The sequence below is a fragment of the Aphidius gifuensis genome, linkage group LG2 (genome assembly GCF_014905175.1).
Source record: "Aphidius gifuensis isolate YNYX2018 linkage group LG2, ASM1490517v1, whole genome shotgun sequence".
NCBI lineage: Eukaryota > Metazoa > Arthropoda > Insecta > Hymenoptera > Braconidae > Aphidius > Aphidius gifuensis.
Genome location: NC_057789.1, coordinates 13,373,847 through 13,393,648, shown reverse-complemented (window position 1 = coordinate 13,393,648; position 19,802 = coordinate 13,373,847). Strand labels below are relative to the sequence as shown.

Here is a 19,802-nt window from a genome sequence, read left to right as displayed (position 1 = left end):
TTCATATTCCAGCTAATGGAGAACAATATATTGACCTGGCACATACTATGTTAAAGATAAGATGTAAAATTACAAAAGAAGATGGAACTGGTAATGCTGCTGATGCTGTGGGTGTAACAAATAATTTTTTAATAATGATTAGTCAATGAGATGTTTTATTTAATCAAAAGTCAGTCTCTGGATCTAATTCTTCATATCCATACCGTGCATATATTGAAACATTATTAAACTATGGATCAGATGCATCAAACAGCCATTTACAATTGGGACTATGGTTTCTAGATACTCCAGGTTTTATGGAAGCACCAGTAGGAGCTGCTGCTGGAGCACAAAATAAAGGATTGCAAGATCGATCACTTTTTATGACTAATGGCAATCAATTTGAGATGCTTGGGCATTTACATGTTGATGTTTTTAATCAAAATAAATTTTTATTGAATGGTGTTGAGATGAAAATAACTTTAACACGATCAAAGAATGAATTTTGTTTAATGGACAACACAGAGGATGGAAATTATAAAGTAAATATTTTAGAAGCAACACTCATCATACGTCGTGCTAAGCTCAATCCAAGTGTACTTGTAGCACATTCAAAAGCATTGGCCAAAACGACTGCAAAATATCCTTTGACTAGAGTAGAAGTAAAGAGTTTTATTTTAGCTCAGGGTATATTATCAAATACACTTGACAATATTATACTAGGAAGTTTACCTAAAAGAATTGTTGTTGGTTTAGTTGATAATAGAGCATTTAATGGTCATAGAAAATTTAATCCATTTAATTTTCAACATTTTAATTTAAATTTTTTGGCCTTATATGTCGATGGAAACCAAGTTGGTGGTAAAGCATTATCTCCTAGTTTTAGTAATAATATTCATGATGCTGAAGCCTATCAGACATTATTTTCTGGAACTGGAATACATTTTGCTGATCATGGAATGAAAATTTCTCGTTCTAGTTTTACGAAGGGCTATACTTTATTTGCATTTGACTTAACACCTGACCTCTCTGCTAATGATAGCATGTACTGGAATTTAATAAAAAATGGAAGTCTCAGAATTGAGATAAGATTCGGTGTTGCACTTGCTCAAACAATAAATTGTATAGTATATGCCGAGTTTGATAATATTATAGAAATTGATAGTACACGTCAGGTACTATTAGATTATAGTAATTAAGAAGGGGTATACGTATATATAGAGCTACTTTAGTTTATGTTATTCAGTCATAAATATGTCGGAAGTTTTAATCATTGATATTCAGTGTCTAGTTGGATCTCGCAATGAATACTACCCGAAAGAAATTTCTGTCTTGACATTACACGATAAATTTATTAGTCATTGGATAATTGGACCACCTTTTAAGTACTCGAAACTTGGAAAAGGAGCTCGTCGACAAAACAATTGGTTAACAAAAAATTATCATAAAATTGATTGGGACGCATCTGAAGTACCTTACAAAAATCTACAATCATTAATTGAAAAAATTGGAGAACTTGGTAAAAATATTTATGTGAGAGGTGAAGAGAAACGTATGTTTTTACAACAATATTTGCGAGAACATTGTATTATTAATTTAGAAAATATATCACCACGATTTGGTTTATTACCAGCAGACGAACATTATTGTTTATTTCACGGAGTAAATTATCCTAATTATACTTGTACTCAACAAAACGTTTATAAATTAAAAAATTGGTTAATTGGAAAAAAATTAATTATACGAAGAGGAAAAAGTGAAGACGACATTGAAGTAGATGTAGTCTTTAATTCGTTTTTCAATACAGTCAAAGAAACATTGGTATGAATACTATCCAATTGGTTGACGCATTACCACTTACGGATTTGACACGTGCAGGAGTATACGCTAGTGACCGATTACCTCATATATGGCCGAAACCTTGTGGAATTATTGTTAATCTTGATAATCATAATCAACCAGGATCTCATTGGGTGTGTTTTTACGTCAATAATTTGGGCCATGGACTCTTCTTCGACAGCTTCGGACGACCTCCGAGAGATCCCCGTTTCCTTTACGCTCTCAAAAGAAATTGTGTCATCCACGAGTACAACAATATACAGCTGCAAAGTGTTACGAGTAATTGTTGCGGTCATTGGTGCGTTGTTGCTCTTCATTATTTCGCGAATGGTGGGAGGCTCGACAGATTTCTCCGATTATTTACGAATGATGTTGAACGGAACGACCGATATATTTTAAGAATGTTTAAAAAAATTGTTAGTAGACGTAAGAATTATAAACATAAAAAAAATTTTCATTTCCTTACTGGTAGTGGATCTAAAATACAATCATCTATTTGTAATCGAAATTAAATAAATAAATTTATCAAAAAAACATGTGTGGAATTTTTATTGGATAATAAGTAGTTTATAAATTGGGGAATTGCATCCATTGGTTCAGGTGAAAACTCCCCTCCCATATTATCAAAAAATGTACCCACGTCGTCTCTTACGACAACTAGTTTTAAAAATGACGTCTTCAGTAGAGGATAGAAAACGTAGATATAATAAATATATTTATCGAGTAGAAGAAACTAGACAAAAAAGTATAGAGCTATCACCGATAGCAGATATTTGTGATCCTGTAAGATTTTCTGCTGCTGGATTTTATTATACCGGTTATGGATCTAAGTTGAAATGTTTTGAGTGTTGTGTTGAAATTGACGAATGGAGTCGAGGTGACAATCCATGGCTAGATCATCAACGTGCTAAGGCAAGCTGTCGTTTTATGAGAAATATAGCTTGTGGTAATGTTCCTAGAGGAGTAAGCCCACAACTTATACCTATGGAAGGTGATCCACATTGTATACCTACAGATTTTCGTGCTTCGTATCGTGTTCCATCTACTTCAAGAGAAGAAGACCGTACATTTTATGCTGAATTTTATATTGATCTTGAAATGGAAGAATATTCTAATCCTCCAATTGAAGAACATTGTGTTGCTACACCTCCAGCGGAAAAAGATCTGGTCTCATATGAATCACGATTAAATACATTTTATTATTGGCCGAAATATATTTCTCAGACAAAAGAATCCATGGCTGAGGCTGGATTTTTTTATTCGTCTATAGGAGATTATGTAATTTGTCATCATTGTGGAAATGGAATTAAAGATTGGAAAAATAATGAAGATCCATGGGAAGAACATGCTAGATATTTTCCGGAATGTTATTTTCTCCGACTAATAAAAGGAAATGATTTTGTCGAACGATATTCATTGCAATACAATTTTGAAAAAAGTGAAGAAAGTACAGAAGAAAAAAAAATTAAGAAAAAGAAAGACAAAATAAAAAAAGATAAAAAAAGTAAAAAAGAAGATGATACATTTGTTTGTAAAATTTGTTATAATGAACCATTGTCTGTTATTTTTCTTCCTTGTTTACATATGGTTACATGTGTCAAATGTGCTCCAGCAATTGATAAATGTATTATATGTCGAGTTCATATACCTGGTGTCATTCAACCAATAAAATCATAATTAAACATGTGTCAAAAGTAGATCAAATAAATTTTTAAAATAAATAAAATGTCTTAATTATTTAACCTACATTTCCCAGCTGCATACAAATGAGTCATACTTAAATTTTATTCAAAAATTGAATAATAAAATAATAAATTTAATAATATAAAAAAAAATTAAAAATAAAATAAAAAAAAAAATTACACCTGGGCTGACTCGAACGCTAGACCCTACGCTTGAAATATTAATATAACTTTTTAATTATTTGAAAAAAAATAGCGATCGTCCAATGGATGTGGTAGAGAATATTATTATCTATTATAAAAACACTTGAAATAATTTTTTTTTTAATTATAACAATTGTTATTGTTAAATAACCAAGTACGCATTTTTAATTCAAGAGAGTGAGCGCTATAGACATAAGTGTAGTGCTAAGGCACTACAAAACATGGCCGCCCTACACTAACACTTATTTGACTCACACGCATTCTCCATTCAAACTTTTGCTGGGACTTTTGCTGCCGCTGCAGCGCTATAAACATTTTACACTAACAAAACAAGACCCGCCCTACACTAACACTTGTTTGGCTCACACACATTTTCCATTCACACTTCTGCTGACACTTTTGCTTGTAGTCTGCTTGCACCTATGCGCGCGCACACATCACAAAATAATATTTAAAAAAAAAATAATATTATTATTCATATATATACATACGTACATATATAAATAATAATAACAATAAATAAATAATAAAAAAATAATAATAATAAATAATAATAATAATAATAAATAATAATAATAATAATAATAAATAAATAAAATAATAGGGGTGGTTTTTTAAGGGTAGTTTTTTGAGGGAAGTTTATCAGGGTAGTCGCGTATGGGCCCCGCGGAGTTTGTAGGTGCTCGAGGGGGGAACGCGAGCAAGCGGCACAGAGGAAAAGGGGGCAGGTAAAAAAACGACTCCCAAAACCGGTTTTTTCGTGGATCGTATACCATTTAACAGCACGCTGCCCGCTATCTCTCCCTATACTCTATTTACATGTGTGTAGACGTGACCATGCGATCAAGTATGATCTTGCTCATTTCATTTTATCAGGTAAATAAGTTATAATATTTAACGCCTCTCATACACACAACGTTTTTTCGGCGTCCCCTCCGTGACTTTTACAACTACACTCTCGTACACGGTAGCGGTGTTCTTCCCGCCGTATACTCAACCATATGTTCTATTGCCGTCAGGGCCGTATATATATATTTTTACATGTTACAAACTACTACCACAGATATTCTTTTTTACTGCGTATACATGTTTTCTATCGAAATCATTCGATAATAATAAAGCTTCATTTTTATAATCATCACCATATGTACATTCAAAACTATTATCTGCATCAATAAATTTTCCACTATTTTTTGTACAAGTATGATGTACTTCCACATGGACACTCATAGCCCTATTAAAATGAGCTCCTGACTAAATAATATTGATTGTATCACTTAAATAATCATATCAGTATTTTCAATCTCAATGTAAAAAGCACAGTTGTCCTCGCTTATTCTTGCTTTTCTTTCTCACTTTAATCATTGCTGTCTCACACATTGAAATTCGGTCGAGTTCGTCAGCTATCGTCATTATTCGGTATATCTCTGTCCTCTATTCCAAGTATCACGATCACTCCACTCAACTGCACTCAACAGTCAACCACTCGAACCGGCAATTAATTATCACAGCCATTTTTCATTTATTAGCGTCGTCCGTCGAGCGTTCACAAAGCGTCTTAAAATTGTATTGTTTAATTATCAAAATCAGTTACATACATAGTTACATACAAATATATATATTGTATTTGATGTTCAATATTTATAATTGTTTATTTTTAAATAAAAAAATATTATTAGTGCCATCAAGTGAATATTAATCATAATATAATTGTGATATTGATCAAAGCATTTTTGGCGCGCCATTATTAAGTGGCATCCGGCGTCTAATCAAAAAAAAAAAAGAAAACCCATTAAATTATCATTGTTAAATTTGTTTGTGATAATAAAATTAATGAACTATTAAGCTTTAATTAATTATAAAAAAAAACGTTGACTTAAAAATCAAATCAATAAATTTTTTAGTGAAAAAAATAATTTTATTGTTTCGAAGCACGTGGTAACTACGAGTGTGTTAAATAATTAAAAAAAAAAATAACGGCCGAATTCGAATTCACATCAAATGATGAAATTGCTGCATTTCAACTTGGTGAACGTAATGTGTAAGTATTTTTGTATACATACATATATATATATATATTTTTTTTATCAATAAATAATTGATTATCTTCTAAATTTATTCATTGTTGTAATTATTATCATTTTATAATTTTTCATTAATTGTTGTAATTATTATTATTTTATAATTTTCAGTGACTTGACTGGCTTTGTTAATGCAATTGATGGGTTAAAGACCGTTCGAACCGCTCAAGGTCATATTTCCAAGTTTATCTTGAACAATGATCAAGCCACCAGGATGCGGGTTCTCATCTGGGGCACGAACATGGCCAGACTTTGGGACTCTCAAATTCAGATGCATTCGGTCATCGAATTAATTGGAGGAACTGTGAAAATATCACATGCTTCTTATCGTGACCCTGCTCTTCATGTCATGGAATATCATGTACAGTCCAGCACTGCAGTATCAATTCTGGGTACTTATATGCCTGGTAATCATCAACCAATTGCAGCAATTTACAGACCAATTGAAATGTCACAAGTACTGTTTGAAGAAGGGCAACTAGGTAATTTTTTTTATTTTATGTTATAAAATATGTTTTGCATTTTATTATGTGTAAATAATAATAATAATAATAATAAAATTCTGTGTCCTGTTTTTTAGAAATTAATTTTCACATCAGAACACTGTTTCGTGTTGTCTAATTCAACAGATCACAATGTGGCCAAGGACAAGTAACAGACGGTTATTATCGTCTTACTGTTAATATTGCTGCATACACTCCAAACGACAATTTAACAATTGGTACTGCCATAACAATACATGGTAAAATGATACGTGAACCACCATATTTTTCTGTTGCAAGCATCGATGACATTATCATACGTGCAGATAATCCATTAACCAGAGAGGCAGCACGTCGAGGTTTTAACGCAATTAGTACAGCAAGGCGTCGACTTGCTGATGATCAAGTTGTTGTACCACGTGTTGCTGTAAATGTAATTGAAGCTGTAAATATAAATGTTGTGCCAGCAGCAGCTCCAATAATTCCAATTCAAGCTGCTGATGTCCATGTTGCACCAGCAGGTGGTGGTATTGTTCCAGTTAAAGTTGTACATGGCCATGTTGCACCAGCAAGTGGTGCTATTGTTCCAGTTGAAGTTGCAAATGGTCATGCTGCACCAGCAGGTTGTGCTATTGTTCCAGTTGAAGTTGCAAATGGTCATGTTGCACCAGGTGGTGCTATTGTTGCAATTCAAGCTGCTGACGTTCATGTAGCACCAAGAGGTAATGCTATAAATCCAATACAATAATATTTTCTATGTTAATAGATTTATTGATAACGACTGATTAACGATAAAATATATTTTTATTATATATTTAAAAAAATTATTTCGGTTAGTTTTGCTTAAATGAATGATTAGTAATTAAGAATGACTAAAATGGTACGTTATATTTGTTTAAAAAAAAAAAAATGACTAGATTTGAATATTATATCAACATCCGATTTGTTGTAATAATAATATAATCATATTATTCAAAATGAGTGATATTATTGTAATGATAATGATACCAAAATATTAAAATATAAAAATATAAACATTTATCATAAATGTTGATTCTTAACTGGTCTCATGGAAAAAAAAATCATTTAATGATAGATTTCATCAACATAAATAATTGTTTGTGTCATGTTACTTTAGATTTGTTTGTTAAAAAAGAAGTGACTAAAATAGCATGTTATATTAACAATAAATTTATCGTAATAATCATTTAATATCGAAAATGAATGATGTTATAATTAAAAAAAAAACGTAAATTACATATAATATCGAATTTTGACTGGTTTCATTTTCATTAAAGAAAAAAAATCTTATGACTGATTTTATTAATAATAAATATTTGTGTGTTTCAATAAATGAAAAAATGGTGCTTGACCAAAACGTTTTCGTTTAATTTATTATTATTGATATTTTTGATTTTATTCCCTATCCTATGTTATCATTTTATTATATAAACCAACGATATTTTTAAATAGAGAAATGATTCAATTGGTTTTTAATAGTAACCACCAATTTATTTTTATTAATTTATAAAAATTAGGGATATCATGATAAATAATTGTATCGCACCACGTATCCAAATATACCACGATAATTTCACAAGAGTTGTAAGGCCTCGAGTTTGATACAGGGCTATCAAAGGATGTGGAGGATCGGTTGTAAATTGAAATAATAGGAATAACACTTTAAATAAATCCAAACACTGTGGCTTAAATTCTATTAATATTCACTTTATTATTTCACTAAAATTATAATTAATTGTATTGTATATTGTTTATTGAGTTGACTCTAAAAAGTGTTGTCATGGACAGACACTTCTATTTTATATTGTAAGTATAAAGAAATCCTGTTGTACGCGAATCAATATTAATTAGAGATATAACGTAAACGAGTGTTGAAGAGCAACTAATTTCTCAGTTTGTTGAAAATTGTTAAGTCCAAAAAATGGGTATGTACTTGGTTAAAAATTAGTTTTAATTGGTCAAAAATTAGTTCAAGAGAGGGTAAAAAACTATGTGTAGGTGGTGGGATTTTTAGACATAAAATTGGGCCTTGTGTGGTCCAAAGGGTGACATAAAAAATACCATGTGTAAACAAAAAATATAGATTTTACGACCGGAAAGTCCAAGACGTTTTTATGAGTTTAGTTTATTTTAAAAAGTTATAAATTTACTTTTTTCTTGTCGATTTTACAATCATTCTGTGTATCGAAAATACGTTAGTGCAGTTGTTTGACAGATGTGAGATTTTCTCTAATTCTTGACAAATAATGTTTTAAAAAATATGTTTAAATATTACCAAAGAAAAACTTGAGTTTATGGTTTTATTTGTTAAGTGATTTTTACTCAAAAAATCTATGCATTAGTTGACCATGTGTGGGAATATTCGAGTTTGTAAAAAACTATTAAAAAATACATAAATTAAATCGTTGTTTAAAGTATTTTAGAAAGAATATAAACCAAAATTGTTAGTCACATGTTATTTGAAATTGTATGATCTTATGATCTAGCCATAAAAAACAGAGTAATGTTTAAAACTTATCCACTTATTGTATTTTTTTTAAAAAATAAAAAGAATTGAAATCTGGTCAGTCTGGGACCGACAGACATGTGGTTCGACCCGGAACAATAAAGATATCACAAAAATATCTTTATTGAATGAATGAATAAAAAAAAAAAATAATAACTAATATTTCAATTGGTTCAAATAATATTTATCTTTTTTGATGTGATAATATTTATAGATTTAATTAAAAATAAATAATTGTTTGTTTCAATAAATAAAAATCTAGATAAACAGGGAGTAATATCCCTAGATGTATGTAAATGCATCATTATATTATGAATTATTATACATATAATCAATTAGTATTACTCAAATTCATATTGTACATAATGATAACTATTATTGAAACTTTTGTTACGATTATTGATGAATACTACTATCATTCAAAAAGTATCTATAGTTTTATTCAATAAAATCAATATCTAGGGATATTACTTAGTGTTATATCCCAGATGTATGGTAATACATAGACGCATCCCAATGACTTTCCATTATTTGCTATTTTTGTTATCACCATAATAATTGAATCGTTTATATTTATTATTGACATGAAAAAAAAATTGACCGAATAATATTATTCTCTTTTGTTTACTCGAAAAACATCAAATATCAACTGAAACCAATCTAGGGAAGTAAATAGGGATTTTAAGAATTTTTTTATATTTGATCTGAATCGCCGACATCTTGAGTGTCCCGAACCGACGCAGTTATAAAAATTGAGCACTTATAGAAATCAACTAAAAAATCTTAAAGCTCTCGAATAAAAGACGTTTTATACTACACATTATTTACATTTTCACACCATTAGTAAGTATTATACGTATAAAAGTTACACACCTCAAATACCGACCTTTGACACACTGACCGACTCATGACTCTTCATAAATTCATAGATACGGGCTTAAGGCTTTATAAAGAATCACAGCAGAGCAAAGCTGACATAAAAAACGTGCAATTGTTAGGCGTAAAATAGATTCCTGTTTTTTTATGTATCATGTTTTTGATATATTTTTTGTGTATTTTGTCAATAGCATTAATTTGTTTCAAGGTGCTATATGGTAAAGCTGGTACACAGTAGTCTGTTATCGGTAGAACATAAGTATTAAATAATATTTTATATGTATTGTGATTTTTAAATTGTTTTGAGATTCTTGTTATGAATCCCAGCATTCTCATTGCTCTTCTATATGTGCTATCAATATGTTCATTAAATGTAAATGATTTATCATATATTACTCCAAGATCTTTAGTGCTTGAGCTTTTACTAAGTGGTATATTGTTGATTGCATAAACAAAGTTAGTTAATTTGTTGGTACGACCATAAGTGATATATTTACACTTATCAATATTTAGTATAAGTTTGTTGTCTGTACACCACTTGTTAAATTCATCTAGTGCTTGTTGTAGTCGTGATGCATTATTTATATTTTTAATTGTATTATAAATTTTTGCATCATCAGCATATAAAAGTATATGAGCACTTGTTGGCACTATTATGTTTTTTACATCATTTATAAAGATGAGGAATAGGAGAGGTCCTAGGTTTGACCCTTGGGGAACTCCAGATTCTGGTGTAAATGAGTTTGAGTATTTGTTCATGTAGGTGACATATGACTGTCTATGAGTCAGATAATTTGTTAACAGCTTAATCATTCTACTTGATAGATTTATTGTACTTAGTATTTTAATCAGTATACAAATATTTATCTTGTCAAATGCCTTGCTAAAATCCGTGTATATGACATCCACTTGGTCACCACTGGATATAGCATTATTTATGAATTGGTTAATTGTTAGTAAGTTGGTAGTAGTTGATCTACGTGCCATAAAACCATGTTGCTCATCACACACAACAGTTTTAAAAACTCCAATTATTCTATTATATATACAAATCTCAAATATTTTTGAGAAGCCTGACAGAATTGTTATTGGTCTGTAATTTGTAATATGGTTTTTAGAACCTGATTTGTGTATTGGTATAATTTTTGATTTTTTCCATTCCTCAGGATAAGTGCCACTGATTAATGATATATTAAATATGTGCTGTAATGGTTTGACAAGTGCATCTTTACAATGTTTAATTAGAGAACAAGGTATTTGGTCAATGCCTGATGTGTATTTGTTTGGCAATTTGTTAATTGCATCCTTAACCTCCTTCTCAGTGAATTGGTCAACATCACCAAATAATTTAATTGGTAAGGATGTGTCTTTTAAGTACAATGTCTTCATGTATTCATGTATGTATCTTGATTCATCAGGCGACATCTTGACAAATGTACTTTTGAAATATTCAGCAAAAGAGTTTAATATTTTTACTGGATCATCAGTCGTAGTATCATTTACCATGAATGTACCTGGTATTCTAGTCTCGTTTTTTATGTTGTTCACAAAGTTCCAAAGTGATGTTGGATTGCTGGATAAGTCATGCTCAGTTATTGTGATATAATTATTGTAGTCATTTCTGGCTTTGCTTTTAATTATATTGTTTAAATATGAAAGTTTGATGTTTAGTGATTGCAGTTGCATAGCTAGCATATTTTTGTTGCAGTTTAGGTCCAGGGTATCATACATGTTGTTGGTATTTACTGAATTTTTTAGACGATTATTTATTTTATTTATTTTATGTTTTACATTGTTTCTGGTTCTCATCAATTTAACTGTGTCTGTTTTTATCCATTTAGGATATTTCTTTTCATTATATATCTTAGTATTGGTGACATTTTGGTATTTAATATCCATTACTTTCTTAAGTACATTGTTAATGTGATCATAAAATAACTCAACAGCTGTATTCGTACTTTCTATTTGTACTAAGTCTTCCCATGGAATTTCCAATAAATTTATAAGCACGAGGTCAAATGATATTGACTTAAAGTTGATTGCAATATTATTTTGTTTGTTTTTTAATGCATTAGTATTAAAATGATGCTGATTATGAATTTTTATGTCCAGAAGTGGATGACATTGCTCTATAATTACCACTGGATGAGCAGATATATCTACTGAACAATTCAGTGATGAAAGTACGAGGTCCAGCTTTGAGTGTGTATTATACTGTTTAATATTGAGTATTTCGATGAGGCCAATCAGTGATCCAACTTTGTTGCATTTATATGTGTGTGCTTGATTGTAATTTGGTAAATTAAAATCACCAACTATTATTAAGTTGTGATTTAGAGTATGTATTGGTTCATTTAAAAAGGATGTCAGTTGTCTTAAGAATTTACATAGCTGGTTTTTACAGATATCAGGTGGTATATATAAGCATATAATTGTGAATTTATTGTTGTTGTATTTTGCTGAGGTGCAGACGAGATTTATGCATAAGAAATCTTTCATCCAATCCATGTTTAAAGGTGATATTTGTATTTGTTTTTTCAGTGCTAATAAACATCCACCACCAGTAGACTTATATTTAACATCTCTATCATCACGTAGTACATTGTAGACTTCATTATCGAAGTATTCACCCGAATATATTTCATTATTTAACCATGTTTCAGTTAGTGCAACAATATCATATTCAGCAATTATTGAGTTGTGTCTGATATTATCCTTTTTGGATTTTATACTTCTGGTATTTTGATAGTATATGGTGAGCCAGGTATTATCTGCCAATAAATTTAAAATAACAATTAATAGATTATTCAACAATTACAGTATAAAATTATAAAAATTAACATAATATATATTATATAAGCGTATTATATTAGTTTGTAGACATCAGTTTGTAAACATTTGTATCTCAGGGCCCCCATCAATTGTATTGTTATTATTTACCAGATTTGGTCTATTATTTTTGTTTTTAATTATGTAATTGCCATTGATCTCTCTGATGCAAAGATTTTGTTCTCCATTGGTTATTCTTTGTTGCATTAGCATTTTCATCTGCATGTAATTTTGTTGTTGAATTTTTGTCTTGTCTTTTGCAAAGCTTGCTTTAGCTAGTGATATTTTCATATCAGGTCTAGCTTTTAATTTTATTAATTCATTCATTAGGAGGTTACAATCAGCTGTATTGTTACATATGACCTTCACAAGTCTTGATTTATTAACATTTATAATTTTACCAATTCTTGTAATTTTAATTTTACCTGCAATTGATATAGCTTCATTGGAACCTGTTGACGTGATTAAATTTTGAACAGAACATTTGTCTGCCTCTTGTCGTTCAGCACTATTATTTGCGTTAGGTTCTGTGAGATTGTAAATAATGATGTTGTTTCTTCTGCTGATACGGTCTTCAATTTCAGTTAATGTATTTGATGTGTTATTGTTGATGTTTTCTTTAATTTCTTCAATATCATTAGTATTAGTATTAACTGTTTGTTGCACTTCAGCAATTAAAGTGGAGTGAGTAGCAACTGTGTTGGATAGTGCTGCAATTTGTTCACATATTTTGTTTACATTGAGTGTCATATTTGCAACCTCTTTACCAATGTACTAGGTCAGACCATCAATTTTAGCATTTATGTCAAGCATATTTTTGTTGAGATCAAAAGTGAATTGTGTTTTATCAGATGTACAGGTTGCAGTGGCACTTCTTGGTTGACCAGCACTACAAGTATTACTCTGTTTGTTTGTTGAGTATGCGTGACAGCTAGGATGGAAATTAGCAATACAGTTTATGTTGGGACATTTAATTTTGTCACCAACTATTTTCCTATTGCATCTGGTACAGGTGTCCATCTTGTATGACAGGACATAACATAACCTACAAATAAATTACAAACACAAATAGTACTTAGCAACATTTGTATGCTTCCTATTTCATCGTACATAGAATAAACACAAAACTTTTTCTCACTTACCCTGGAATTGATAGATGCGTAGAATGTATTTTTTATAAGAGATCCCAAAATAAAAGTTTCTTTCAGTGTAAAAAATAATTCACTTAGCGACATTGAATAAGTTTCCTGTCAGCCTCCAATGACTGATCAACTTATGATTGAATGCGAACACAAACTGATGTTTTTTTTATAAAGTCATTATCGGGTTATTCAAATACCGTTGATTAAACTTTAATAACAAATAATCTGCATAACGGTATACGTGAACTCGTGTGAAGATTAAAAACACAATTTGTTGCGTTTCCAGCGGCCATGATAACTGCGTACATTTCGGACTAAACCGCCATTTTGGAAATAACTTACAGCTGCGACTTTTACCGGAGGTGACCGAGCTTGAGTGACTATTTGCTCGGGCCTCATTTCGGCTCAGAGTGAACATAAATTATTACATAATAAAAAAGATGATTAATGAAAAAAATTGTCTTTTAATGGGTCGATTGAACGATAGAAACTTTTTGATTAATCATTTAATAATTGAAAATTTTTAAAACGACACATTTTGTACTGATGATAGCATCAATGATAATAGAAAATAAATTTTTGTGTCGATTATTAATTATAAAAAAAACTATTCTTCAACGGGTCGATTGAACGATAGTATTTTTATTATTGATTATTCAATAATTATGAATTTTTCAAATGACACATTTTGTCCTGATTGAGCCAGACTTTCACCTGAAAGAACATGGGTTATCACATGATAGCAATGATGATAATGGAAAAAAAATTTTTTTGACGATTGTTTATTATAAAAAAAACTGTTTTTAAACGAGTCAATTGAACGATAGTAACTTTTTTATTTATTATTTAATAATTATGAATTTTTCAAACGACACATTTTGTACTGATTGAGACAGATTTTTACCTGAAAATAGCATGGGATATTACATAATAACAATGATGATAACGAACAAAAAATTTTTTTGACGATTGTTTATTATAAAAAAACTGTTCTTTAACAGGTCGATTGAACGATAGTAGTTTTCTTATTTATTATTATTTTCTTTTGGCATCGTTAGTTTTTTGCGTATAAACACAATATTTGCTCTGTCTACATTGAAATTTTCATTATTTTGCAGAATTTTATCATGAATTTGTTCACGTATTCTTATTCGCATTTTACCGTATTGTTTGAAATCCTTTTCAAGATTGAAATTTTGTTTTTTGCAATAACTGACAAATGTTTTGAAAATTTTCTCTGATGGTGTTCTGCACAAATTACCAGGGTTTTCGTCAATAATAAAGTTTAACCACTTTCCAATTGTCGCTGGATTGAGTTTCGATAGATTTTTTTTTTTTTCTATCAATTTGTTTCTACCTAAATCTAAATTTTTTAGAACCTTTTTCTCCCGTTGTTCTGTAACTGCTCTATCGTCCGGACATCCATGTATATAGTTATCATTGTAAAGTCTCGGATAACATTGCTTTATAAATTTCGCTCCATCTAACCTCAGAGGACAATTCACACAGAAACAATTTGGGTAAGATGCAAAATGTCTAACGCAACTTTGATTCGCAAAATTAACGGCTTCGTTTATATTAAATCCCAAATTGTACCCACCGTGAAAACTATGTGCGTGGGTTATCACGAACATGCCGGGCTCTTCTTTGACTTTGGTATACTTTATCTTATTTTTTGTCATGAATGTTTCTGTAACAATGAATCTTTTATGTGCCAATATGTTTTTACATCCAGGATAGAATTTTTTCAATTTCTTCATCAATATTGATGTCAATAAGTCCTTAAATTTTTTAGTGTCCTCTTGCTTGACTATGAGCCATATTTTGAGAGCACCATAAATTTGGTAATTTATCGATTTTAAGTTGCCATTTTCGAGATGAATTCCAAACGATGATGAATTACTTCCAATATATATGTATGGCTCATGTATTCCAGGAATAACTTCACCATAATCAAAGTTTCGTATTGATTTGATCGAACTTTTTCTTTTAAATAAATTCCACGTTGGCTCTCCCTTATAATTTTTGAAAAAACTGTCATCAATGTCAACTGCATAATAAAAAGTGTTGATTTGATTATTTAAAATTCTTGTGTAGTCATCATTGTTTGTAATAGTAGGTTTTTCATTTTCTGAAATCAATAATTTGTAATTTTTAACATCTGATGCGTTTTTTTTTTGTTTAATTCAATAACAGTGTTTGTGACAATGAAACCGTCTTCATAGGCTTCAAATGTTTGATTTAAAACTTCCTCAATTTGTATTTTATTAATTTTTTCAGAAACTTTTTCTTCACTGAAAAATGAACTTTTCCATAATTCTGGCACTTTTATGACTGTTACTTTTCTACCAGCTTTACTATCATGAAACATTATTCTGTCACAATACTGAGGTTTTGAAAATTCCTCGTCTGTCGGACTATAGGCATTAGTGGAATCAATATACTCATAATCATTTTCGTTGTCTTCGTTTCACTGGTACGTTATTGCATAACTCATTACTCATACTAACTGCAATAAAAAGTGAAAAATAATTTAGTTTATGTTTATGGAAAAAAATTGAACTTTATTTATTAGTAATAATGTCATAAGAAAAATGATGTAATATATCTAATTAAAAAAAAATATCAATTGGAATTTTCGAAATTGAAGTATATTATTTTTTTTCTACAATTTTTAAATAAAATATTATTTCATTTTAGTTATCATTATTTTCTCAAATTTTCCGAATCACAGTTACGAATGACAGCAAAAAGCGTAGAGAGAAAATAATGATAACTAAAATAAAATAATATTTCGTTTTAAATTTGAACAAATTTTAAAATTTTAAAATGAAACTAATGGTATATTTGAATTTTCTAGTTTTATTTTTTGTTTTTTAGGCACTTAAAAATTTTGTAATTACTTGTTTATCGGAAAAAAATAAAACTTCATTTTTGAGTAATAATATTATGGAAAAAATAACATAATATATCTAATTAAAAAAAATTTTAATTGGAATTTTCGAAATTGAAGTATAATATTTTTTTTCTACAATTTTTGAATAAAATATTTTTTTATTTTAGTTAACATTATTTTCTCAAATTTTCCGAATCACAGTTACGAATGACAGCAAAAAGTGTAGACAGAAAATAATGATAATAATAAAGATTATAATTGTTGTTTTCCATTTTAATCTTTTAATTCTAACGTAGTGCAACAATATAACACAATATGGAACTCACAAGGTTTTTTTATCCATCAATGGTGGAATAACTAACATATGCGATGAATAGCTCAAAAAAATTAAATCTTTGCGGGGGACGGCGCCGAATACCCAGGGAAAAAATAAGTATTTCAGCTTACAAATTTTCGTTCAGTCAATATTCCGAACTTGACTTTTGACGTTTTTTTTTATTTTACTACTTTTATGGGTGCGTGAACCTGGCCTGCATAATTCCTAGAAAAATTATCTAGAATACTTATTGGAAGCGTCTTGATTTGTAATAATTTGTACCACCATTGATTTAATTTGTACCTCAAAATTAAAGGGTTCAGAAAGAGTTAAAAATCGACTTTTTTTCTAGATGACTTAGGGGGGAAAAAAAATTGCTACAGACGCAGAATAATTTGTACTAATTTGTACCACCAAGCCCGGAATTTGTACCTCAAGAATAACAACAAAAAAAAATTATTTACTCCAAAATGATAATTAACAATTGAATATCTACTTTAATTATTGAGGTACAAATACTCATTTGATCGGTACAAATTATCTCACGTTTTGCTCTTTAAAACAAAAAAAAAATTATTGAAAAATATTAATTTTTGAAGGCACCATGCAATTGTTAATAAAAATGTTTGATAAACAATTGCATGGCGCCTTTAAAAATTAATATTTTTTGATTATTTTTTTTTTATTTTAAAAAGTAGAACGTGAGGTAATTTGTACCGATAAAATTAGAATTTGTACCTCAATAATAATAATGAAGTATCAATTGATAGTGCAGGCCAGGTTCACGCACCCTACTTTTATATGTCAAAAAAGCTGCCATTTGATTCGTTATAAAAAAAGACCAGAAACGATGATGATAATATAGTCATATCATATTATAATAAATTCATAACACAAAACTGGTCATTGAAAAAAAAAATCAAAGAAAAAAATATATATACATACCTTGTTATATTTTACAATTTCATCGTACAGAAATTTATCATACAATTTTATCATGAAAAAAAGTAGCCACCTTTTTTCAGATCGAATCGACACAAGTTTCTTTAGGTACTGAACGAATGGAAAATAATTGTATAGTCCCGTAAACCTGTTTGCTGCTCACAGTTTCCATTGGAACTGGAAAATTTTATGAATCTTTTTCAACTACGCCTTATTCATCTTTAACAAAATATGTCTACTGCTTTCTCCTTTTTTTTTTGATGCCTCAATTCGTTTGTCTTTAGTGTGCTGACAGCATGTTGCCGTTTTGACGGCATCGATTCAAGTTTTCTTGGTCTTTCTCGCTTCTGCTTCCGCACTTTTCTTGTCATGTCTTTTTCTTTTTGGTAGCCTTTTTTACTCCCTCCATTCTCTCTCGCCCTTTCCTCATTATTTATGATGAAGTTTCTATTCCATTGGGCCCCACTCAGCCCAAGAGGCCCCACTCAAAAGACAGCTCGAAGTTTCATGACTCAGGCAGTTACGATGGCACCTCGACAATGTAAGTGAAAATTTTATTTTCTTTTTTGTATTTCCTTACTTCATATAAATATTTGTGGGTTTTCGAGTTGTTATAGTTTCAATCGATTTCATACTTGTTTTTTTTCAAATTTTTTAGCTACTCGTGGATAACGATGTTTTGAAAGTAGATAAAAATGACGTCGACACGGAGACGAAAAATTCACCAAAATTGAAGAAAGAAAAAAAAGCAGAACAAGTTATATAAAAAAAAACAGCAAACAACTTTGAAAAAAAAAAAGATTGAACTTGAGCAGCTATTAAGCCAAAAAAATAGCGCAATGGAAACCATAGATGAAGCCAACGTATACAGGCCTCAGTTATCAGCCTCGACAAAGGCCTGTATGATTGAAAAACTACGGTGCACAGCTAAGTTATCAAGCAATCAAAAGATTTCTTCCACTCAAAATAGGCGACGAAAAGTTCTTCACAATAAGCACTTAGCAGTTGCCACTATGAAAAAATTTAAAAAACAAGAAGAAACGACGCAACAATTGAAAAATCAAGTTCAACATTTAGAAAATGTAAGTATCTGTGACATCGATATATTTTCTTGACGTATGTGATGAGATTTATCATGTATATTTAAAAATAATATATCTCTATTCTTTTTTCTGATTTCAGCTTCTAAAACAAGCTCAGATGCCTATTGTAATGCAGTCTTCCGGGTCTAATTTGTGTCAATTACAACATTGCAAGACCACCGACAGTTGCGGCTGTAGCAGCTGTCGTGCACCAGGGCATCGGTACTCACAGTGCACCAAGACACCAGCACCTGAGGGGTTCTGTCGAAGATGTGGACGCCAAGGACAAACTGTGGCTACGTGTCCAAAGTGTTCAGCTCGTTGGTTGGCTGCTGGTCCATATGTACCAGCCTATGGGTGCAACGTGCCACGAGGGGTACGTTTGCCATCAGCTCCACCAAACAAAAAGAAGGATCTCGATTTTGCTCAGTCTGGAAGGTTCCCTTATCAAGATGAAGCCAGAGCACTAAGTCCACCACGCAGAGGACGTGGTCGACGTGGCTCGAGTCGCCAGCCATAAAGATGGATCTCGTATTTGCTCTCTAAATAATTTTAAGTGTTGGTAATTTTATAAATAAATGGTAAAAATGAAATTACTTGTTCTCTGGTTATCTTATTACCCTTTCCTCCTTTTAGGTTAGAGGTTAAGTAATGGTTCACTCACTATCTTCTCGATTTTGGTTCTCGTTTGATATCTCGATTGCACGATTGTTGGTTCTCGCTCGATATCTCGATTGTTTCGATTCTAGTTCTCGTCATATAGTTTGATGGTTCCCTTGTAATGGATCTCTAATAGTTTGGTTCTCGCCGCAAGTAAGACTTGGCGCGGAAGTCTTACCACTTCCACTCAGGTTGCGCAGAAGTCTTGTGCGCTACTTGGCTCGGAGTAGTTTACCCTCTCTACTCTTGAAACGGGTATATAAGC

The 19,802-nt window shown here is 30.5% G+C and overlaps 1 protein-coding gene across 1 annotated transcript; it reads left to right on the top strand.

The window, feature by feature from the left end:
* Positions 1-2,487: 2,487 nt before the first annotated feature.
* Positions 2,488-5,403, top strand: LOC122850402 (baculoviral IAP repeat-containing protein 7-like). The gene is made up of 2 exons (XM_044149555.1): positions 2,488-3,184; positions 5,384-5,403. The coding sequence occupies exons 1-2, from the start codon at positions 2,488-2,490 to the stop codon at positions 5,401-5,403; spliced, it is 717 nt and encodes a 238-aa protein (XP_044005490.1).
* The last annotated feature ends 14,399 nt before the right edge of the window (positions 5,404-19,802 follow it).

Coding starts and splice junctions, on each gene's coding strand:
- LOC122850402 (XM_044149555.1), top strand. CDS start 2,488: ATGACGTCTTCAGTAGAGGATAGAAAACGTAGATATAATAAATATATT. Junction 3,185..5,383: donor TGCTAGATATTTTCCGGAAT/GTTATTTTCTCC, acceptor AAATATTATTAG/TGCCATCAAGTGAATATTAA.